Here is a 23,543-nt window from a genome sequence, read left to right as displayed (position 1 = left end):
GTTAGTAGCGGGCCCTCGTTAGATCTATACCGGTATAACGCGAATAAGTACCCGGCGGCTAGGGGAGTTAGATCGAGGTCGGTTCTAGTAGAGTCTATAATAGTCGATCGCGATATTAGGTTGTTATAGTAGTAATTAATAACCGCGCGCCTACTAAAGTCGTTATATCTCCGGACGTAGGCGCGTTATACGCGGCTACTATAGTCGTATACGCGACGCGCGCCTTCCTTAGGACTCGCGAGCGAAGGATACTACAATTTCGTATAGCTTCTCGAAGGCTATAGAGGTTAATAGAGCTACGATAGCGACTAAAAGGGTCGATAGTATCGTATTTATAAGACCCCGATAGCAGAGCTCGCGATAGTAGGGCCTCGGTACCGGTCGTACGTACTAAATTACGCTTCCCGTAAGGCTACTAGCGCGATCGAGTATACTACTTCGAGTAAATACCGCTAGATAAGGTATATACGACAAATACGCCCTTTTTAAGACTACTATCGAAGTTATAGCTCGTCGCGGTATATACTACGACGTCTACGCCCTTCCGAATCGCTAAGGTATTAACGTTCCTCGCGTCTACTAATTAGAGGCCGCGGTTAGCCCGTTTTAAGCCGCACTAAGCCTAAAGGGGCCCTAACTTTTATTAAGTTGTTATATTTTAGATATCGAGCGCTATCCTAAGATCTTACTCTCTCCTTAGCTACCGTACTAATTATAGTTATACGTAAAGCGGGCGTAATAACGACCTTAGGCTCGTAAATAGGGAACATTTTCGCGGTCGGACCTTTACGATTACTAAAACCTATACTTCGAAGTTCTAGGATACTAAAAATAGTTACGGATACGGAATAGTCGGAAAGTTAGATTGTCTACCGAAGTCGTACTTTAAAGGTCTATTATAGAATAATATAGTTCCTTACCGCGCGGGGTACTTGTTCCGACTTTTACGAGTATATCGAACCCGAATTTTAGTCCGCCTCGCGCAGAATCCCGGCGCTTAAATATAGACTTAGCTAAGGACCGGATTTGCGGTTCTAATAAACTTGTATATTAAACTATAGCGGCGAGATTATACCGGAGCATCTACACTCTACGGCTTAAATTTTGCCTTAGCTAGGGAACTGATTTGCGGTTCTACTAAACTTTGTACATTTACCTATAGTAGAGAGGTTATAGCGGAGTACTTTTATTCTAAGGCTTAAATCTAGCCTTAGCTAAGACCTAATTTGTAGCTACAAAATCCTAGCATATTTAACTAGGTTAGCGAGGTCGTGCCGCGGTATTTAGTTACTAGAGAGACAAACGCCGGTCTCCTTACATTCGTAGAGTTATTCTACGACTCGTTTATTACGAGGCGAGGAAATTATATAAGAAAGCGTTCTATAGCGTAGCGATAGGTTACGTAAACCTCGAACGACTCCGTAGACGATAGATTAGGCTAGAGACTCTAGATCGCACACTAATAGGAGGCACGACTCCGGTCCTAGGATCTAATAGATAGGAGTTCCTTTTAATGCTTACGAAAAGGCAACTGCTTTAAATTGAAGAAATATGTCGCCTTTCGCAGCCTTCTGTTTTAGTAGTTAATGCGTCGCTTAGTCGGATAGAATCTAAGCATCGCCGTCTACGTAGCTAGTAGGAGAGCTTCCGTAGCGTAAAAGCCTAGCTAATAGGGAGCTAGTATGTGCTTCCGAAGGTCCTCCTAACGTAAGGCATCGATGTTGAATTGTATAGTAGTAGTATAGGCTAAACTGTATTATGTTCGTTGTGTTCTATCTAAACTAGTAACTATCCTAGGTATATATATATTTAGTCCTTCCTATTGTCGAGTATCCTTACTATTGTCGGCTACTCCGATAATAGTATCGGTATATCCGATAGTTCTAGAGGCGCCGTATTACGCCTCGTAATCTTATTTCTTTATATATAAAGGCTATATATATATAAAGAAGGATATAAGGACAAAGCAGCCCGAAATTATTATTTACTCGCTTTAAGGCTAATACAGCTTATTTCTAAGACACCCCCGTAAGCGGTAGATAGCCGATAAACAATCCTATTATATAGAATCGTAGGTTTTGTCGTACTTCGAGGGAATGAAGTATTGTTTAGTAGATTTTTAGTTTCCCTAGATTTCCCCGGACTAACTAGGCTTAATCCGGTAATTTTCCGCAAAGTCTCTTCCGACGTTACCTCGTCGTTTTTTTAGAGAGTCTTTTTCGACCGTTAGTTTAATACTATTAGATAGTCGTATAATACCCTAAGTATATAGATCTAGGAAGTTTTATACGTAGAATCGAATAGTATACTCGGTTTTGTTCTAGGGTTAGGAGTTCTATAGTAAATAGAACATAAGTATACGTACTCTTCTATAGAGTATATTACGTATATCTTTTTATTTTCTAGGGCAGTTTCGATTCTAGACGATTGCTTAAGTCCTTATAGGCCTAATAAATCCTTTAGTCTAGTAAATATAGGTGCCGATAGTACCTTAGTTAGTAGATCGGCGATTTGATCTTTTGTATTTATATATACTAGAGATATTACTTTGTTTTCAAGTAGTTCTCTTATATAATAATATCGTATATCGATATGTTTTGTCCTAGAGTAATGCTCTAGATTTTGTGCTAGTGCTATAGCACTTTAGCTATCGGTAGCTATAGTATTTCCTTCTAGATTTATATCTAAGGATACTATTAAATTAGATAGGAATTAGTATTCCCGAGTAGCTTCCGTTAGAGCTATATATTCAGCCTCGCAACTACTAAGCGCTACGGTCTTTTAGAGCTTACTAACCTAAGATACCGGTGCCTTATCGCCTAGCGTAAAGATATACGCCGTAGTTGATTTTCGGTTATCTAAATTGCCCCCGTAATCGGAGTCGTAGTAACCTTTAAGAAGCGGCGGACGATTAGCCCGATAAACAAGGCTATTCTGATTAGTATTAAGATATTTCCAAATCCTATCTAGGGCTCTAAAATGAGTCCTATCCGGATTAGACACACATCTTGCCACTTGCCCTACCGCGAAAGATAGGTCGGGTCTCGTTTGTATAGCTAAGTATATAAGAGACCCTACTTGTTTTTAATACTCAGATAGGTCCTCTATAGACGCTTTAGCCGTAGACTGTTTTAGGATTACTCCTTGCTCCGTAGGAGTAGCTACGCTAGCGCTAGTTTCTTTATTAAACCTCTTTAGTATCTTTTTAATATATGCCTTTTAGGAGAGTTCCACTACCCTATTAGGCCTATCCCTAGATACTTCTATACCTAGATAGTATCGTATAGGACCTAGATCGGTAACTTCTACCGTCTTAGAGAGATATTCTCGTATAGAGTCAATATCTTTTTTATTCGGACCGAATATAAGTAAGTCGTTAACGTGGCACGTAATTCGGATATTAGTTTCCTTATTTATAAAGGCAGCCCCGTCCTTAGGTATCGGTTTAAAACCTATAGTAGCTAGTAGGCTACTTAGCTTCTTAAACTATTGCCTAGGAGACTGTTTTAATCCGTATAATGCCTTATTTAGACGGCATACCTTATTCGTATTGTCCGTATAGCCTATAGGCTGTTCGACGTATATTTCCTTGTCTATTTCGGCATTTAGGAACGCGGATTTTATATCCCACTGTTCTATTTCCCAATTAAAATAAGCCGCTAAGTAGAATAACGATCGCCAAGTTTCGGGCCTTGCCGTTTAGCTAAAGGTTTGATCGTAATCAATCCCTTTTACTTAGTTATACCCTTTTACTACCCATCGGGATTTATGTTTTACTACCTCGCCTTTCTCGTTTAATTTTGATTTATAAACGAAGCGTCCTTTTAGCGCTTTTCGGTCCGGCGGTAGTTCTACTAGTTCCTAGGTGTTTTAAGCTTGTAGATCGGTTATTTCTTTAAGCATAGACTCTTTCCACTTCTCGGAATTAGGACTATTAATAGCATCTTTATACGTATCCGGATCGGTAATATTATCGTCCGCTAAGTACGCTATTTCGTCGTTGTTTCTATATCCTTCGTATAGATTAAACATATCCCGTATTCGGGTATTAGCCTCGTCTTTAGCTAGTCTAGGCCTTTTATATTTAGGCTCTTCTTGTATACTAGTAGTAGATTCCGGGGCGTCTAGAGACTGTTTCTTAGGTAGAGTAACTTCTAAGCTCTCTAATTCTTCTAGCATATTACCGCTAGGCCCCGGCAGTATATTACTATCGTTTTGAGTAGTAATATCTCTAATCGTATTAAGTTCTATAGTCGGTATATCTTGTAGTGTATCCGTACTAATAGATTCTTTAGTAGTATAAGTAGTACTACTTAAGAATACTCTATCGAGTATCTTAACGTTTCGAGACCAAACTACGCGCCTAGCTTCTAAGTCGTATAGTTTGTATTGTTTAGTACTAAAACCAATTAGTATAGCTCTTCGTACTCTAGATTCTAGCTTTTTCGGCGTCTTGTTCGTATAGTAAGCAATAGAACCGAACGTTCTTATATTACTTAGGTCGGGTTTCTCCTTATATTTTAGCTCGTAAGGCGTTTTAAAACCGAGGGCACTATGCGGTGTCCTAACATAGATGTATTCCGCGGTTTCTAAAGCGAATTGCCAAAATCTTTTGCTTAGTCCGGATTGAATTAGTAACGCCCGTACTCTATATAGTAGAGTTCGATTAGGTCTTTCGATTAGGCCGTTTTGTTCCGGAGTATAAGGAGCCGATAGTTCGTATCTAATACCGGAGTTCTTTAAGAATTCGGTCGTAGGTTTATTAACGAATTCCGTACCGTTATCGGTTTTAAATCTTTTAAGGCTCGGGCGTTGCATATTATTACTAAACTCGTTTTCGGAGTGTAGTTTATAATGTTTAATAGTAGAGAGTACTTCGGTTTTAAAGCGTAAAGTATACGTAGTAATAAAACGACTATAACTATCTAGAAAAGATATAAAGTAACGAAAGCCGTCTATAGAGATAGGTCCTATAGGGCCGCAGAGATCTGCAGTTACTTTATCTAGATAGCTATTAGCCGGTTTACTTATTTCTCGACTTATAGTCTTAGAGAATTTCGCTTTAAGACATACCTCGCAAGTAAGATTCTTATTACTAGTAAGATCTTCTTTTTGTAATCGAGGTTCCGGTAGTATTTTCTATTATTTTAGACATAGTAGGATATCCTATATGTCCTAAGCGTATATGTAACTCTCGATAAGGATCTCGATAGACGTAAGCTTCGGGATTTATATCGGTAGTTGTCGCTATAGCGGCTAGTTCTCCGGCTTCTATCGGTATCGTATAAATTAATCGGTATAGGTTCCCGATACGTCGTCCGATAGTAAGGGATCTTACTCGCTTATTATTAACCTCTAATAGGTAGGCTTGACCGTCTTAAAGATATACTTGGACTCCGGCGGCGTCTAATTTTACTACGGATACGAGGTTTACTTCGAAATCCGGTATATAAAGGCAATCCTTTAAGATATACGGTTCTTTCGTATCCGTAAAGGTTAATTGTACGTCTCCGTATCCGGGTGATATTATAGTTTCCTTACTACCCTATTTAACGGGTGTATTCCGGGTAGTATAGGTCTTAAAATAAGCCCTTTCGTTTATAATATACGAGGTACAAGCCGAATCTAATAGAAACTAGACGGTTCCATTCGTGTTTTTTACCGATATATCGCGAATATAAGACGTTAGGTTCGTATTCGAGTCCTTAGGTTGTTCGTTAGTAGCCTCGTTACTAGCGTAGAGTACTACTTCTTCGTTTAGGTCTCGGTCGGTATCGAGTATATCTATATCGGGATAGCTTTGATTCCTACTAGATAACTCGATATTATACGCGTCCTTAGTCGTATTTAGGTCCCTCGTATAGTAGGCTTCTTGTTCGGTAGCTCCTAAGTCCTTATTCTTAAGGTAGCTTAGTTTTTTCTCCGGATATTTAATCCAACACTTATTTTCTAAGTGTCCTATACCCGTACGACCTTTTCCGATACAGTAGGTGCATTTTAAATACGGATTCCTTAATTTGCTAACTCGATTATTACTAATAGGGGCTGCCGGAGTAGTCCGAAAACCGCTATTAGTATAAAGGACCCTAGCAGTTTTATAGGTTTCTAACCGTCGAGATTGGTCTAAGAGGCCGTTTACTATATCGTCTAGGTATAGTATATCTTGGCGATCGTCTCTAGATCGATTCGTAATCGTAGTAATAAAGGTAGAGTAGTTTTCGTCGACTCCGTTTAGTAGTAGCGAAATCGATAGCTTTTCGGGTATAGCTATTCCTCTAGCTTCTAGGGCACTTATAAGCCTAGTATATTCGTTTACGTAGGTCTCTATAGTACCAGCAATAGCTAGGTTATAATTAAATAGCTTGCAGAATAATTAGTATTCGGCGGCGAATCCCTTCGGAGACTACCGTTTTTCTAAGATATTCTAAGCTTCAGCCGGCGTCGTAGCGGTTTTTACTTATAATAGAGGCCCGTCTTTAAGGGTTAACCTTAGTATAGATAGTGCCGATCTTAGGGTTAACTCGTTATTACTAGGATTCTCTTCTAGGGCCCCTTCGTATCCTTTATAAGTTAAGATATTCTTAACTTTTTCGGACCAGATCTCGTAGTTACTACTACCGACTAGCTTATCGGATTCCGGTATAAGTCGGTCGGTCATTTTAATAGATATAGGTTGTCTTTTTCTAATAATTATAGTTTAATCACTAGTTTAATCTATAGCTGTTTATCCTAAACCGTATATTCTTACTTAAGAAGCTATCTTAAGTAGAGTAAGTATAAGGAGTAGGTTAATTCTTTAGATTAAGACTAGTAGCGTAGGTCTTTCTTATAGATTAATAGATTAATCTATCGGTTTTTACTACCTTCGGTAGCTTGAGTTTCTCTTCGAGGGTCTTTTGAAACTACAATAGTTTTAATAGTAACCGTTGTAATTACGAAAGAGTCGTTTGTTTCGATTTTTAATAGTAGTCGGGTATCCGTATTTAGAGTATTTAATTGGTATTGTTCTTGTCCGCCGTTATTGTCTTCGTATAGTAGTATACTCGGGGATTGGTTATATAAGTCGTTTATATATCGATAGTCGTCTAGATTAAAAGTATCCGTTATCGATATATAGTAAGATCGGTAGGGTATTTCGAATAGTAGTCGATAGCGAGTAAGGCTTAGTATCTTAGGTTAAGAGCTAGCCGGGCTTATAACCTGTTGAATTGTATAGTAGTAGTGTAGGCTAAGCTGTGTTGTGTTCGTTATGTTCTATCTAAACTAGTGACTATCCTAGGCATATATATATTTAGTCCTTCCTATTGTCGAGTATCCTTACTATTGTCGGCTACTCCGACAATAGTATCGGTATATCCGATAGTTCTAGAGGCGCCGTATTACGCCTCGTAATCTTATTTCTTTATATATAAAGGCTGTATATATATAAAGAAGGATATAAGGACAAAGCAGCCCGAAATTATCATTCACTCGCTTTGAGGCTAACAAAGCTTATTTCTAAGAGTCGAGCATCGAGAGCGCCGCAAGCTTGTCTTATCGTGGAAGGCTGGCCCGGCGAGACTCCGCCTGACCTACGCCGGTATTGCATAGACGTGTGACGTGCGTTTCGTGTCGCATTGACTTGAGACGTCCAGTGACTGACCTGAAAAGTGCCTTGAAGTGCAACCCTTCCAACCCGTTTCTAGGAGCGACAACGAGATCAGAGTGTAAGAGATCGGGCGTAAAGTTCATGTAAACCCCACCGGACTTGAGTCCTTATGAAAATGCCGCCTTCCCCGGCTTCAGGTCATTTGCCTCTCCAGGCCAAGTCATTGCCGGTTTTCCAAGGAGACATCGACAGCCAGGCGTTGAGTCGTTCCCAAGAATGGAAAGCATGCTGCGTACATCGTCCAGGCTGTTGAGAGGGACTACGAAGTACACCAAATCGGCAATAGCTTAGGCTGCGCTTGTGATGAGGCCTGATCCTGTACCGCCTGTGATAGAGTGCAACAACGTGAAGCGCTTATTGTGTGAAGCTGGGCGAGCACGTCTTTGAGTAGTGGTGTCTGAATGCCACTGGCGGTGGCCTATGGCTCGATTGAAAGCACCGCAGTAGAAGTCATTGCAGGGTATAATTGTCAATGCCAAGTCGAGAGCGACATGCTGTACGCCGAGTGGTTTTCGAACACAATTGCAAGGTCTGAAATGGAGGGAAAACTCGGAAGCCCGTAAGAAGCATCAGTCTAAGGGAATTGTGCTTGGATTGCTACAGTATGACTTTTGAGAGGCCATTTGGGAAGCTATGAGCAAGGAAGTCCTTGTCATGACAGAGGTAAGCGGCCAGTAACGAATACCTGTCGTGGTTGAGCTCGGGCTGATTGGTGGCCAGCGGCAATGTCCCAAGCTATGCACGAATTGACGAAGAGCTCCTCATCCTCCTCCTCATCCTCCTCCTCATCCTCCTCCTCATCCTCCTCCTCATCCTCCTCCTCATCCTCCTCCTCATCCTCCTCCTCATCCTCCTCCTCATCCTCCTCCTCATCCTCCTCCTCATCCTCCTCCTCATCCTCCTCCTCATCCTCCTCCTTATCCTCCTCCTCATCCTCATTACGCCCACGTAATCGGAATACACTCTCCTCTATGAATGGCGAAGCCCTGACCACCATCCATCCGCGGCACAGCATTTGGAAGATACATGCATTTGCTCTGAGCCAGTTCGTTGTTCTTGTTGGGCTTCGACGGCGGAGCTTGTACTTGGTGTTGAGAAGACGAAGAAGAATGGGAGGAAGCGGTCGATGAGTTTGGTTGAGATGGTGGAGATCGGGAGAGGAAGAACCAGGAGGCAATGAGGATGAGGAGGGCGGCGATGAAGATAAGCAGAGGACGGAGGAGGCGGTTTTCTTGTTGCATTTGTTCTTTTTGGTGCTGTTTCTTTTGGTGCTCCCTAAGCGTGGTGGGTTTGGTTTTGATTGTTGTTGCTGTTCGAGATGGCATTTGGAGGAGCTGTTTCGCAGGTAAGAAGGAGAGCAGTGCGTTGGTAAGCTTGGTGGGAGGGGCAGAAGATGAGGAGAAGATGAGTGGAGGTGTTCTTTATGCATGCATACAGTCGCGGATGCAAGGCGCGGGAAAAGTTTGCTGCGTTTCCAAGAGATTCGCGGCAATCTCTGACCGTGGGAATTTCGGATTCTTTCTCTCTGCTCGCTGCTCATCAGTCTAAAGGAGCTCAGTTCGTGTGTTCGAGAAAGCGCAAGAAACACGACGTGTACATATCCTGCTTATGCTTGATGATCCATGAACATCGCTCGAGCTGAGAAACCGCATACGCAATGCCGCAAGACATCACGATGCCCAGAAAGTATACATCGTCCTCATCTTCCTCAATACCACCAGCACCAGCATCAGCCGCGTCTGAAAGCAGCAGCGTCAGTCGAATGACCAGCGCGACATCACGCAGCAATGTCGGCAGGAGTCGTCACGCCAGCAGAACGCTCATCCAGCGCGACAGAGGACAAGATGATGCGCAAGTGCGAGCTCGGGGCGGAATCGGGATGGATGCGGTGGATGAAGGCCAGCCGACGCAGGCACATTCGTCGTCGACTGACTTGCGGCCTCATGGCGTGGTAGTGGGAGAGAGTGTGGGCGTGGTTGGGAATGAGGATGGCGCTCACGCAGCTCCGCCTGCGCCCCCATCTCCGCCACCACCTCCGCGGAAATCATCGCATCCTCGGCCGCCAACCCAGCTTCAGCCCCAGCTTCAGCCTCAGGCGTCAATCCCTCCTTCATCCTCACGACACATTGACAGCCCTCGACACAGCCAACCTCGTCCACGCACTCGCATCACACTCGCTGCATGGCTTTTGCTCGCCACCATTTTCTTCCCCATCGCCTACCTGATCTCTCCTTTCGCCTTGGCCGCCACTGCCGACATCGTAGAATGGCGCCAGCAGAGCCGCGCACCTCGATTTCCCCCTTCCAGCCATAGCGACATCGTCTCATCCAGCCTGAACCACCTCCGCAGCAAGACCCGCTCCTCCCGAACCTACTACAACAATCTCCATTTCTCCAAACGCATCCTCTGCAATACCGACTACCTCAATTGTGCCATCCAGCCGAATCCTCGCGAACAACCCTTCTTCGCCGACGTCGAGCGTCGGCGTACCGACACCACTTCTGGCGCTGCATGTCCCATCCTGCTTTGCAAAGGAGAAACCATCCTGCCATGTCACGCCGCCATCTCAGACTACCTCCACCGCACCACACACGTCACCGAGCCCATCGCCGTTCTCTGGGCCCAATACAATGCCAATCTCACCCGCTACATTAGCACCACCGAGCGCACCATGATGGAATTGCGTCACGTCGTTGCGGCCCAGCCATGGTGGCCCATCGGCCGCGCTCAACAACTATACGAGTCTATAGCCGTCTCAATGCACGACTTGGCGCGCCACCCTGATCACGATCATCATGACCAGAAAGATGAAATCATACCCCTCACACTCCTCCGCTCCACATCACCCGCCTGGTCCATCTTCCGCCATTTCCGCCGCACCCTCGCCAGTCTGGAACTCTACAACGATCTCCAAATCAACCTCTGGCAGGACCTCATCAAACGACTCCATCGCGACATCGGATCCACGAAATGGGCCCGAGAAATCAGGCGTCAGCTCACAAGCAGTGCGGCGCCATGTATGGCCGTTGTGGAGGACGTGCCCGTGTGTGGCCGGTCAGATTTTCCTCGGGAATGGTTCGATCGGTGGGTTGCGAAAAATGTAGCCCAGGCGTGCAAGTCTGTGAGTGACGATACTATCAGCGGCGAGGTGGTGGGAATGGTGGAGTGTGCTTTGGCGAGATTGATGAGGGGTGTTGGTTTGGGAAAGCAGGAGGGCGAGAGATGGGATTATGATGACGAGGATTATGATGACGAAGAAGATATGGAGTGGTGGAAGACGTTGATAGAGTTCTGCCAGGAGGATTGAAGCATGCTTTCTTGCTCTTCGATGATGATGATGATGAAGATGCGGAATGGCGGAAAACGTTGATGGGGGTCTGTCAGGAGGGTTGAAGCATGCATTCTTGGTCCTCGACTTTCATCATGGCTGCCGCAAGCAGTCTCACATAGCATGAGCACCACGATACTCAAAGCATCCATGGTTCCTATAACCACGATTCTCATGACCACGATTCTCATGACCACGATTCTCATGACCACGATTCTCATCACTACGATTCTCATCACCACGATTCTCATCACTACGATTCTCATCACCACGATTCTCCTAATCACGATCCTCATCACCACTACTCTCATCGTCCCGTCTTCCGCCATCTCTACGAAATTCCACTTCGAGCGCTCGGTAGTCTTGCTAGACTCATATTGCCGAACGTGGACAAGATCCAAAAAAAAACTCCTTGCCCGCTTGACTTGCGACTCAGCCAGGCCCACTGAAGATGGGTGTGATCAAGAGGAGGACATGCGATATGTACACTATTTTCCTTCATCGCCGTAGGGAGGGCATTGTCTGAAAGGGTTGTTTCGACTTACATACCCAACCAGCGAGCTCTTCTAGGGCTTTCCATAGTTTGCTTTGCTAGCCTCGACGACAGGAGAAATGGCACGAATGGTCTTTGTAAGAAGTTCACTCCCTCCCGACAAACGAGGTACTAGGGATACGGATCTCTTAGAGGTTCGGGATGGGAGGAATCTCTGAAATGCTCTAACAATGGATTACACTGTCACTCGACTAGGCAGGGGGCAAGCAAGCTTGTTCTGACACGGACTTTTCTCGCTTCTTCTCCTAAACTTGCTGTCGATGATTTTCTGTCCTATCGGCCTTGGTTGCTTGCTATATTTGCAACTTCTGCCAATGCTTCCTCTTGAACGGATGATGACTGTTCGACCTCTAACACATTGTGGATCTCCGGCAAGGCTAAAAGTAAAAGAGGAAAAGACAAACAAGAAGGGTAAGCAGGCTGTAGTAGAGCGCCAAGTGGTTGATGAAGGTAGTAAGGAGTGTTTCTCGCAGTTCTCTGCCTGTTTCTTGTGCTGATCTTCAAGCTTCTTGGAGGCCATGTTGGGAATTTCATCCAGCTTAGCGAGTGGGGCTTCGAGATGCATTTCCTTGGACCAAGGCGGCACGTGTGCTGACTCCGTGAGCTGTACTGCGTGACTTGCAGTCCTCCTTTCTTCTTCGTTCGTTACATTACATCCCGCCTTGGATGCTGTTATAGGAGTCCAATCATTTCCGATGTTTGGGGCATACATTTTCATCACCATGGGTTGGATCCGGCAATGATGTGCCATGCATTGAAGCCTGTGTCGTCTTCATCGGCACCCTGCTTATGTTGTTGTTCATCATCATTTTCCACATCTGCGGCGATGGCTCGCGTGGTGTATCGCTGCCTCTGCTAACCTGCGACTCAGCACTTGTCTTGTCCGGGCTGACTTCATCCAGGTCAACGAGGCTTTCTACAATCCTTATCGACCCAGATCTTTTCCCGCGTCCAGGTGTTTGTGTGTACGCTCCAAAGCAGGTTGGCGTTGAGTCTATCTCGCGCTCCTCAGCAAATGAAGATGGCGCAGCTGCATCTGCACAAAAGAAGGGTTTGGGGTTGCAACGAAGCCAAAAGCGCGGAAAGGACCAAACGCCTCCGCATCGGAGAAGGCAACAACAAAGCCATCTGAGAAGCGAAAGGCTGATATACCACCATCATCACCACACGTTACAGCTACGACGACAATGGCTCGGGTGAGGCTACAGCAGAGCGGGATGCTCGCTCAGAACGCTCTCGACAAGCGATGCAGAAGGGATGGAAGATTTCAACACCACAAGCCTCGAATAATGGCGAAGAAGTGTGAAGGCTGAACTGAACACCGGGCTGGGAGCGCCACATAGTTGGCTGCTTCATTCTCGCTTGCATTTCCGGCAGTTTGAGTGAGACTGGTAGAAGGAAAAGCTCCTGGTGAAGTTCGTGGTGCACACAGTGTGTGATGTGAAGAGATTCGCGGATTTGAAGCTTCGGCGATCTACCAAATGCGCCTGGGAGGCTATGGAAAGTTCGAACACCAAAAGCATCTAGGTCGGACAGGCAAGATCAAATTCATACTTCATCACCTGCCTCTCCTTTACTTCATGCATAATCAATCAGGCTTTCCTCGAACTACCTTGCCTGTCCCAATCACCAGAATTCATACCCCATTACCTCCCTCTCCTTTATTTCATGCATGATCAATCAGGCTTTCCTCGAACCACCTTGCCTGTCCCAATCACCAGAATTCATACCCCATCACCTCCCTCTCCTTTATTTCATGCATGATCAATCAGGCTTTCCCCGAACCACCTTGCCTACCCCAATCACCAGAATTCATACCCCATCACCTCCCTCTCCTTCGTTTCATGCATGATCAATCAGCTTTCCCTCAACCCACTACCCTTCCCAGCATCATCACCACGACCCCCACAAAACCTCGGCTCGACAACCCTCTCAAAAGCCCTCATCTGAATCTCCGTAACCTTCCAAACCCCTCCAATCAACTCACAAATTGTCTTCACATCATTTGCCCCATCTACATCTCCTTCCATAGGTCTGGCGATGAGATCCCGACAAATTTTCACAACCGCCTTCTCCCCAGCCGTCTGCATCTCATACACCAGCTCATCGGCGCGACGACGATGGTCTTCTGGGTTGGGACATGTGCATGCCGTGCGGATGTGGGATTCGACGAGATCGGCGGTTTCGAAGACGCGGGTCCAGTGGGCGGTCAGGGCGTGAGAGACGATGAAACCAAGGGAGATGCCGAGGGCGGAGGGAGAGGGTTTGTAGTGGACTTTTGTGATGAGGTTGGAGAGGTTGGTTCGTTGCTGAGAAAGATATTAGCCGATTTCATTTCATGTGGGAAGGATGACGAAGGTGTTCAGTTCGCGTACCACGGCACCTTGATGGATGATTGTGTTGGGTGAGGAAGGATTCTCACTCGAAGTGGCTGTTTCTACAGGGAGAGGAATACGAGCCATTTCTTTGTGCACTTCGGTTAGGAGATTGCGGAGCTGGAGGGCGTAGGTCTTACTTCGTTGGACCTGGAGAGCCATGTCCGTCAAAGATTGGCGTGGTGCTAGTGCTGGCGCTGGTGGTGGCAGTGCCATGCTTTCGTTTACTGTTGGGGTTCAATGAAGTTGGGGCGAGTTTCAGATGCAGCAGTAGGCAACTGAGTGTGAGCTAGAATGTCAAGGCAAGAATAGCTGACTTAAGTAATGTAGATTGAGCTCCTCCCCTCCCACATGATTTTGATAGAATTCGACGATTTGGGCGTTGTCGCTCGAGAAAACCAGCTTTGCCAACGCTGCACTTCTTACTCGTTCTTTCTTTCTTGCTCGCAGTTCTTGGAATTCTCAGGATGCTAGGAGCTCTCAATGTTGAATACCCCAACCGAGCATTAGAATGCATAGATCTGGGCGTTCTTGGGAAACTCAACTTGGGAAGTCCAGATGTCCTTGTCTGGCTTTTTGCTTTCTGTTTCTGGCTTTCTTGCGTTGGGATTCTTAGTGTTCTGGAGACAGATCGTGCCGAATCTCTTGCTTTCTCTAGTCGAGCAGAACAGCCTTTCTCACACCATCTCACGGCTCCTTAAAGGCTTGATCTGTACCATGCAAGAGATACCCTTCCATCCCAGTGCTCTTCCTTAACGACCGAGTCGAAAAATTGGGAGCTTCTGAATCATGGCGGCACGCACAGTAAGCTGTAATCTTGTTATTACGATGATGGAACTACGTGAAGAGAACTCAATAGCTGACTTTGTTGCCTCTCAGTACGGTGCGGGAGACTTCACCCGCGCCCAACTTCTTGCACCCAAGCTACGTGGTCCAAAGGGATCCTTCGCCAGATTCGACTTTCGCCCAGAAACAGAACGACATAGGATCGTCGACTTCTGCAATCGACATGGGATCAATGCGGAGTCGCTGCCAGAAGTCGATCAGGTTCTGGAAATGATGCGCCTTGTAGACTACCTGTCGGATGACGTCGAGCTGAACCAGGCTTTAGGAAGGCATATCGTTGACTGGATCTCGCATACGCAGACGCAGAAGTTGCTCCAGCCTCACGACGCAGGCTTTGCGACGACAGCTCGGCCGTGGCAGGGTTCCAAATACACTTTGATTGTGGCTGTCCAAGACCGGCTGAAGGAACTGGGAGCTTCTTCCGTTCATCTAGCACCAGCGCGCCTGCGGCCAGTCGAAGAGCGTGAAGCATCAGAACATGTCAGTGATCGAATTTCTTTCGACAAGAGGACGCCAACTGACCATGAACGCACAGGCTCGCGATCCCATGTCTTCTACAGCAGGACTGCCACAGGGTCAAGTTCGTTTTCAGAAGCACATATGATCATTCCAGACCAGGTCAAGCTAACGTGGACCACGCCAGGAAACCCGCGCTCCTGTGAAACCCGCGCCTCTCCCAGCACCATCAGCACGCCAAGGCGGCGGCGCTCTGCTTTCCAGCTTCCGCAACATCCTCAGTCGTCCTGCCGATCCCACCGTAGACGCCAATCCTCAACTTCCTCTTTCATCCGCTCGCTCCACACCTCGCCTTGCTCCAGGACATTTCCCATGCAAACCCAGCGTCCATCCTGAAGAACCCTCCTTCCGATCCGGAGTCACTTCCGCGGTGCACACTTCGCAAGCACCGGCGCATCTCCAGAGGCTCGCGGCCAAACTGACTCCCCACGGTGTCTCCGATCTTGCCGATTTCCTCGCTCTCAAGCTCAATCTGGGAACGCCAGCGCTGGGCGATGAGGACAATGAAGAAGTCTTGGAGGTCTTGAGCGCGGTACATCGGAAGTTTGCGCCTGTAGTGGAAGAAGCGGAACGTAGAGCGGCGGCGGCAGAGGAAGAATTTCGCCAGTGGAGGAGGTTCGCGGCACGAGAATGAGGTTGATGGACGCCAGTGATTGCGGCAGTGGAGGAGATTGGGGGCATAAGAATGAGCTTGATAGAGTACAGTGATCTCAGGGCGGACGTGGACCATGATTGTTTCTGTATCGCAGTAGTCCCAGTCCGAGTCCAGAATGTTATGCCAGCCATGTTCACCACATCCTTCAACAGCATTCGAAATACCTCATGTCCACGGCGAAGGTGCAGATTGCGAGCACAGCATACCCTCAATTTCCCACATCTGACGGCCATGCCTGAAGTATTTGAAGGAGAAGCAGCTCTCGATCACGGAAACACCATTGTGCTGACGAACACCTGGACGTTGCTGTCTCTGCACTGTCGCATGGAGACTTCGTGATACTCGCTCGTAGCGCATGGCGAAATGCACATCGTTCGGGCGACGGGGCGTATGGTGATTTGCGGAGGGCGAGGTGGTGAGTGCAAACGGTCTTGGCTTCGTTGCCGCGAAGGTGCGTTGTGGTGACTCTGCGGTCGTGTCCGACGGAGGAGACTTTTTGGCCGTGTGCCAAATTTGTGGCCATCGCTGCAGAGCCAAAACTTCTGGCCCTAGAATGCAGCCATCAACGCGGGACTACAATTTCTGGACTCTAGCCTCGAGTCTCGACAGGCATCTGCTTGGCGAGAACCGCAATGCCGTCGGGTTCATTTCCATCAGCTCCCAAGTTTCCCGCGGTTCAGTGTTTCATACCGTGGAAGTCTCAACAAAGAAAGCATGGAGAACACTCCTGTATACCGTGGAGTTCTACATACCGTGGAATCTCAAGGTAAGAAAGCAGCCATGACTTCTCTCGGCCAAGAATACATCTTCTCTCGTCCTTGCACTCATGTTGTCGTTCCTCTTCTATCATTTCCAGCAACAACTTGCAAGCGAGCACAATCACCAACAAACAGACATGCCACGCCGCACAGACTACACATCCGCAAGCCCTCACATTAAAGCATTCTTCGCCGAAACCTGCATCGCAACCGTAGCCGACTTGACACCAGAAGCTCTGAACGCCCTGTACCATGACCTGGCACCAGCATTGTACGGAGAGAACAACAAGGAGATGGCCAAAGAAGAAAAAGAAGCAGAACAGAACAGCCCCAGTCCTGGAAGCATTGGGATCGACGCAACTGAGATGGCGAGGAGGCTGAGGAATCTCTTGGCGCATATCGAACGAGGTCACGATGATCTCAAGACTCCAAAGGGGAGAACATTTGCCAGGTCTCGTTTGGTGAGCGACGCCGTAGGTATCAGCTTCGGTCAGACGGTTGAAGAAGATTCGCAGAGACTCAAGTCGAAGGAACAGGTTGGGAAGAGCGAGTCTGGTGAGCCTGCTACATGTACCACTGGGTCTGGTACTGAGATTCAAACACTCCCGGAGGAAAATCACGATATGGCCGATGGGCAGTCGAGCATGGACCTCTCGTTTGGGGTTGCTCCAGCTCAAGTCCAAGACATTCCGGCACTGACAGCCCATGGCGGGCTTTCTTCACCTACGAGCAGTGCTTCACACGTCGGCAGTGTAAGTGTTTCAAGACCGACAAATGACGCAAACGCTGACGGTGCAGAAGCCACAGCAGGACCCAACTGCACCCATGATCGGGCCCTCACCTACCATACCTTACCCACTAGGAGAACAGACGCTTTCCGAGTTCAAATACCTGCTTGTTTCAGCCAACGATCACTTCCGCGATGGCGACCTCCTTTCCACGATGCAGTTTCTTACGAAAGCCTTGGACGGAGTGGTATTTCAGCAAAGGGAAGCTGGTAGAACTCGGCTCCAGGCGGCGGAAGAAGTCGAGGATGATTTGTAGATGTCATTTGGAGACAAGTGTAGAGGATTCGCAAACTGCGAGCCCCTGCTTTGCAGATCTCTGTTTTGAATACGATGCTCGCAACGAAAGCTCCATTCCCAACAATCAACAAGCATGCTTCTTAGACTGCTCCTGCCTAGGCAAATGTAGCCGTTTGACTTGTTATACCGTTTCAAAAGTCCAGTCCTCTCTCCTCCCGTCGTTGCAATACTTAAGCAGGCCGCGTGACAAGCCCTTTCAATCCGGAAGGACTGCGCGTAGTATCCCAACCGTCGAAACTAATACGCCTAGGGTAGAGGACAAGGCAGCGTCGGAGGTAATTACTATAGCTTAATTTAGACATCTTATCTATTACAAAAAAATCGAGATCATTGTAAATATTATAGATAAGCGGTAAACCGATAGAATTGCTTACTATTTAAACAAAGGACTTACTAGCTACTTATATACCCTAGTGCTAAGAATTACAAGCTATTACTAAGCCGTAAGTAAATAATCCTTTAACTTCCTTCTCCTTCTCCTACTTATAAATCTAACTAGCCTCGTATATTCTCGAGTATTACTAATAGTCCCTCTACTTAGCTATCTAGTTATAAACTAAATAGCTAAGTCCTAATCCTTCTTAATCGTTCTTATCCCTAGGGCTCTTTTTACGTTTTCTTCGAACTTCCCTTTTATTAGAGGTTTAGTAAGGAAGTCTACGAGTTAGTCCTTTATTAAAATATACTTTATATCGACTAGCTTATCCTTAACTAGTTACTATACGTAGTATACCGCTACGTCGATATATTTTGTTTTAGAATAAAATTCCGGATTTCGTACTAAAGCGATAGCCGCCTTATTATCCCTATAGATCTTTATAGGTTCTTTATAGTCGTCTTCCGTAAGGTATTAGACTTACTCGAGGAAACTTAAGATCTAAATAGCTTCTTTTACGGCGTAGGATAGCGCTAAGTATTCGGCTTCCGTAGTACTAGTCGTTATAGACCTTTATAGTTTAGTAGACTAAGATATAGGTTCTCCGGCTAATAGGTATATATATCCTATCGTTAATTTCCTAGTCGAGTCTACCGCGTAGTCCGAATTGGTATAGATAACCGGTAGACGAGTAACTAAAGTACTCGTATCGTTTTCGTTCTTCGGGATAGGACTATACTTTATATAGTAACCCCGAGTGTTTCCTAGGTATCTTAGGCCGTAGATATCTCCGCTATAATATCTCCTAGCCGGATTTCTAGAGGATTGGCTTAGTCGTTACGTTAGAAAAGATATATCCGGCCTAGTAGCTCGTACGGTCTAATTTAGTTTCCTAATAAGTCGTTAGTATTTCTAGACGTCTACTACCGCTTTATCCTTTATAATAGATAGTAGATTTGCGTATCCGTTCGCTAGAGTCTATACTCGGAAGACTTCGTCTAGATCTAAGCCCTCTTCTCTAAGCGTATTTTCGGTATAGTACCTTTAATCTAGTAGTATAGAGCGGTCGGCTTCTCTCTCGATTCGTACGCCTAATATAAACTTAGCGGAACCTAGATCCTTTATTTTAACCCTCTTTATAAGCCCGTCCTTTAGCGGTTTAACCTCCGCTTCTATCTTCGCTAGTATAATAAGATCGTCGACGTATAATACGACTATTAGCGTATAGTCGCTATTAACGAAAACCGATTAATCCGTAGGTATAGCGTAGAGGTTGTATTCTTTAAAGAAAGCCGTAATAGTCTTATTCTAAACTCGTCCGGATTACTTTAGTTATAGTACTCCTTTTAGGAGTTTAAGGACCTTATTAGTTCCGAGAATATCTAGGCCCTCCGGGATAGCTAGGTAGACTTCCTCTATTAGTTCTCTAAGTAGATAGGCACTTACTATATCTATTTAGAATATAGTAAGTCCTTTACTAGTAGCGATAGTTAGGAGAAGGTATAGGCCTTCGAGACGTATTACCGGAGAGAACGTCTTAAAGTAATTAATTCCGTATAGTTACGTAAAGCCCTTTCTTACTAATCTCGCCTTAAATTTATCGATTTATCCGTTTAGTAGTATTTTTGCTTTAAAAGCCTATTTCGGAATCGTAAGGTTTATTTGCCCTTTTCCGTCCTCTAGCTTAGAATAGTTAATAATCTTATAGGTATTTTTAGCCGTTTAGGACTCGATATATTCTTTAGTAGCGTCTTTCTATTATCGGGAGTAGGGCCGCTAATAGCTTCCGTATATGTTTCGGGAGTAGGTATTTCGAAGGCCTTTCGATAGTCGACTTTTAGAGCTACTAGCCCTATCTCGTCCCTTAGTCTCTTCGGTACCTTAGGGACCCTTATAGTCCTTCTTAGTCCTCCTCTATTTTCATTCGAAGCCGTAGGAGTAGTAGACGGTTCTCGAGTTATTCTTTCGTCGTCGTTATTTAAACTATCTTTTTCGTCTTATAGTTCTAGAGTATTATCTTCGGCTTCGGAATCTCTCTCTATTTCCTTAGATTCTCCTTTATCTAGGATATTAATATCGTTCTCGTCGTTATCCGTAATAGACCGTAGGGTAGGTAGTTCTTCTCCGGATAGTAGGCTACTTCCCTTAGCCGATTCGTCGAATCTAACGCTAGTATAGATCCCGATAGCGTTTGTCTTAGGATTATAGATCCTATACTATTTCGTAGACTTCGTATATCCGACAAAGATTCCTAAAAATGCCGTCCTTTCTAGCTTATCTTTCCCTTTCTTTTTAGGAATAAATAGATAGGCTAGATAGCCGAATACTTATAAGTATTCTCTACTAGGCCTTTTTCCGGTATAGAGCTCCTCGGGAGTTATATCTCTTCCTTTAATCGATAGTCTCCTATATAAATAGGTAACTATATAGGCCGCTTCGCCCTTAAATTATTTAGGTAATCCGGATCCTTCTAAAGCCGCCTATACCTTAGATATAATAGTACGGTTTTATCTCTCTACTATTCCGTCTTATTCTAGAGTATAGGGCGTTATTATTTCGATTCGTAGTCCCGGATAGGCCTTAAAAGCTTTTATAAGCTCTAGAGCGTTATCGATTCTTACGGCCTTTAGTTTCGTCCTCGTTCTAAGTTTAGCCTCGTCTTTCTAAGCCTTAAAGGCTTCGTATACGTCGCTTCTATAGCGAGTAAGATAGATATCTAGCCGTTTCGTATCGTTATCCGTAATTATTAGTATATACCTATTTCCTCTTAAGGTACTATACTTATACAGACCCTAAAAGGCGATATATACCCTATCTAGGGAACTATCTACTTTCTCGGTCTCTTTTTAACTTTATCGTCTATCGGACTTTATAGTAATATAAGTCTCGTAAGGCTTATTTAATATCGAGAGCTCTAGGACTACTAGTAGTACTTTATATATTACGTTGTTTTTCGTCTTCCGGATATCCTAGGCGTCGATACTAAAGTAGCGTAGTACCTTTAGTCGTAGTACTAGCTACTCTTAAAGTCCCGATAGATCCGGATTCCTTTAGAACGTAGGATCTTCCGACGCGTACTCCCTTAGCTAGTTCCTCGTTTTCTCTTCGAAGTATAGCCTCTTCTTTAGTAAATAGAGTCGTAATACCTCGTTCTAAGAGTTAGCTTATCGAAAGCAGGTTATAACCTATAAAGGGCTACGCCCTAAGTAGAAAGCGCTAGCCTTAGGCATTCGGCCTACGCGACTCTAACCTACTACTTAGCGCTTAGCGTACTATATAAAACTATTCGGATTTACGTAGATAGACCTAGCTCTTTATCGAACCTATTAAGTCTTATATCTAGCATCTACGTACGCGTTGCTTACCCGTAATATTAGGTTCGATCTTTATTATAGGAAACGCTAAGGTTTACTAGGAACCCGAGTAAGAAGGCTAGGGGAACGCTATCCCTACTACGCTAGAGATAACTAGGGATAAGATTTATCGCGCCTTCGAGAGTCTCTATACTAGGCAATAGACAATAGAAGCCTAGCTATAAGCTACGCGCTCTACGCTCTAATAGGCGGAAGTATCTCGCTAGGCCGGGTCTACCGAAACTAGTACGACGTAAGACTAGTCTACGAACGAGATCCTAAAAGGACTCCTAGAAACCCTCTCGGCTACCGGCTAAAATATAACGGCGTTACGCGAATAGAAGCTACTATCGTAGGACGGAAAAGCTAAGATATTTCGGGACTACCTACTACGACTAAGAAGTTCGTACCGAGTTCGTTCCGGGTTAAAACTAAAGCTCTCCGAAGATTACTACTAGGACACTATCTACGATACCCTACCGGCGAAGGAACGCGCTAGAATACGCTACTTCTAGGAAAGAGGAAGCCTTACGAAAGGAAAGGACTCCGAGGCTTTCTTCTAGCAACTCGAGGACGTATTCGCGGATAGTAACGAAGCCGCTAAGGCGCTAGAGCAACTCTAAGCCCTAAGGTATACTTAGGGACAACCCTAGTACGACTACTAGCTAGAATTCGACGGCCTCCTACTAAGCGTAGGTAGAGACCGCTAGACCGACAATACAAAAATCGGATACTTAAAGAATACCTTCTTAAACGTAGCTAAGACTTATACCGCCGCTATACTAAAGATTAAGGATTACTACCTCTATATAGAGGAAGTCGAGCGAATTATAACGAACCTCGAATCGACGGACTAGTTTAAATAGGCTACGAAACGCTAGTAAGAAAGGAAGAAGGAGACCGCGAGCCCTTCGGTAGTTATCCTACCCTATACGGCTTCTACGGCGAACCTAAAAGTCGACTCCGACGGGGACGTAGTTATAACCCCTGCCTAAAGGAACGCCTTCCGTAAGAAGAACCGCGGAGGTTAGTAAGGAATAGTAGGGAAGCCTAGGGCTAAATAGGTCGACTTTATAGAGAGAGAGAAATGTAAGGAGAAAAAGCTCTACTTCCGCTATAGAGCGAGTAGGTACTATATTCGCGACTACCCGTATATACCGCCGGTTTAACCTATTAAGATTAGCGTTACCTCCGTATAACCTATACTAGAAGACGCGGAGGATTAGTCGGACTTAAGTAGTTCCGACTCGGGAAAAGAGTAACTCTCGCTTAGAGTTAGGAGTCGAGAGTAGATAAAGTACGAATAAGGAAATAGGAAGAAGTTAAAAAGGATATAAACGGGAACCTTATATATACCGATATAGTCCTCGAAAATAACGTCGGAACTTCTACTCTTATCGACGAAGGATACTAGTACTACGCTACGATTAATACGGGCCTAGCTAAAGGCCTCGGGCTTAGCTATATTAGCCGAGAGTCCCGAGAAGTAAAAGGAGCGTCGTCTACGATATAGGACGTAAAGATTATTAGAGTCGTCGCCTTCTAGATAGAAATTAACAAGTTCTGGTAGATAGTATATACTTATATCGTACCGGGATTAGCCTTCCCCCTTATCCTAGGGAACCTATAGAAGGTATATAATAAGGTTAGGACTGCGCCCGAAAAGCGTTAGTACTATTACGAAAGGGCCCGGTATTAGGTTAATAAAGGGCGTTACTACTACGAATTCGATATAAGCGGGAATATCGCTACGATCGACGCTACTAGGAGCCTACTTACCGCTATAATTGCCGAGGACATTAAAAAGGCCCTAAAGACGAAAGAACATTCGACGATCGAGGAGCTAAAGAAAAAGCTACCTCCGGAGGTTCGTAATATAGCCGCGCTATTTTATTAAAGGAAAGCCGATAAGTTAGCGCCCTATCGCCCCGATATCGACTATACGATAGAACTCTATAAAAACCTAGACAAATCCTAGCCGTAGGTCCCTTAGGGCCCGCTTTATAGTATATCGAAATAGGAGCTCTTAGTCTTACGAAAGTTACTTAAC

General features: G+C 45.4%; 5 protein-coding genes across 5 annotated transcripts; 2 read left to right on the top strand and 3 right to left on the bottom strand.

Annotated features, from left to right (window-relative positions):
- Window positions 1-7,755: 7,755 nt before the first annotated feature.
- MYCFIDRAFT_180758 (uncharacterized protein) lies at window positions 7,756-9,300 on the bottom strand (the record flags this gene model as incomplete). The annotated part of the gene is made up of 7 exons (XM_007934493.1): window positions 7,756-7,934; window positions 7,971-8,142; window positions 8,169-8,222; window positions 8,258-8,279; window positions 8,308-9,201; window positions 9,237-9,253; window positions 9,277-9,300. 7 exons carry the CDS (start codon window positions 9,298-9,300, stop codon window positions 7,756-7,758), a joined length of 1,362 nt encoding a protein of 453 aa, XP_007932684.1.
- Window positions 9,301-9,323: 23 nt separating this feature from the next.
- MYCFIDRAFT_180757 (uncharacterized protein) lies at window positions 9,324-11,610 on the top strand (the record flags this gene model as incomplete). Its single annotated transcript, XM_007934492.1, has 5 exons — window positions 9,324-10,927; window positions 10,958-11,013; window positions 11,044-11,482; window positions 11,506-11,557; window positions 11,584-11,610. 5 exons carry the CDS (start codon window positions 9,324-9,326, stop codon window positions 11,608-11,610), a joined length of 2,178 nt encoding a protein of 725 aa, XP_007932683.1.
- Window positions 11,611-11,657: 47 nt separating this feature from the next.
- Window positions 11,658-13,257, bottom strand: MYCFIDRAFT_180756 (uncharacterized protein; the record flags this gene model as incomplete). Its single annotated transcript, XM_007934491.1, has 15 exons — window positions 11,658-11,693; window positions 11,717-11,802; window positions 11,836-11,879; window positions 11,934-12,146; window positions 12,184-12,198; window positions 12,251-12,315; window positions 12,346-12,359; window positions 12,404-12,565; window positions 12,596-12,672; window positions 12,716-12,936; window positions 12,960-13,052; window positions 13,084-13,105; window positions 13,139-13,146; window positions 13,172-13,188; window positions 13,230-13,257. The coding sequence occupies 15 exons, from the start codon at window positions 13,255-13,257 to the stop codon at window positions 11,658-11,660; spliced, it is 1,101 nt and encodes a 366-aa protein (XP_007932682.1).
- A 128-nt stretch (window positions 13,258-13,385) lies between these two features.
- On the bottom strand, window positions 13,386-14,120 carry MYCFIDRAFT_201007 (uncharacterized protein; the record flags this gene model as incomplete). The annotated part of the gene is made up of 2 exons (XM_007934490.1): window positions 13,386-13,838; window positions 13,905-14,120. 2 exons carry the CDS (start codon window positions 14,118-14,120, stop codon window positions 13,386-13,388), a joined length of 669 nt encoding a protein of 222 aa, XP_007932681.1.
- Window positions 14,121-14,693: 573 nt separating this feature from the next.
- Window positions 14,694-18,289, top strand: MYCFIDRAFT_84428 (uncharacterized protein; the record flags this gene model as incomplete). Its single annotated transcript, XM_007934489.1, has 10 exons — window positions 14,694-14,708; window positions 14,784-15,230; window positions 15,286-15,330; window positions 15,394-15,881; window positions 16,274-16,336; window positions 16,531-16,687; window positions 16,778-17,431; window positions 17,584-17,654; window positions 18,179-18,207; window positions 18,264-18,289. The coding sequence occupies 10 exons, from the start codon at window positions 14,694-14,696 to the stop codon at window positions 18,287-18,289; spliced, it is 1,995 nt and encodes a 664-aa protein (XP_007932680.1).
- Window positions 18,290-23,543: the final 5,254 nt, after the last annotated feature.

The sequence above is a fragment of the Pseudocercospora fijiensis genome (assembly GCF_000340215.1).
Source record: "Pseudocercospora fijiensis CIRAD86 unplaced genomic scaffold MYCFIscaffold_22, whole genome shotgun sequence".
Lineage (NCBI taxonomy): Eukaryota > Fungi > Ascomycota > Dothideomycetes > Mycosphaerellales > Mycosphaerellaceae > Pseudocercospora > Pseudocercospora fijiensis.
The sequence above is the reverse complement of the archived record's forward strand: the minus strand, read 5'-3'. Positions and strand labels throughout refer to the sequence as shown.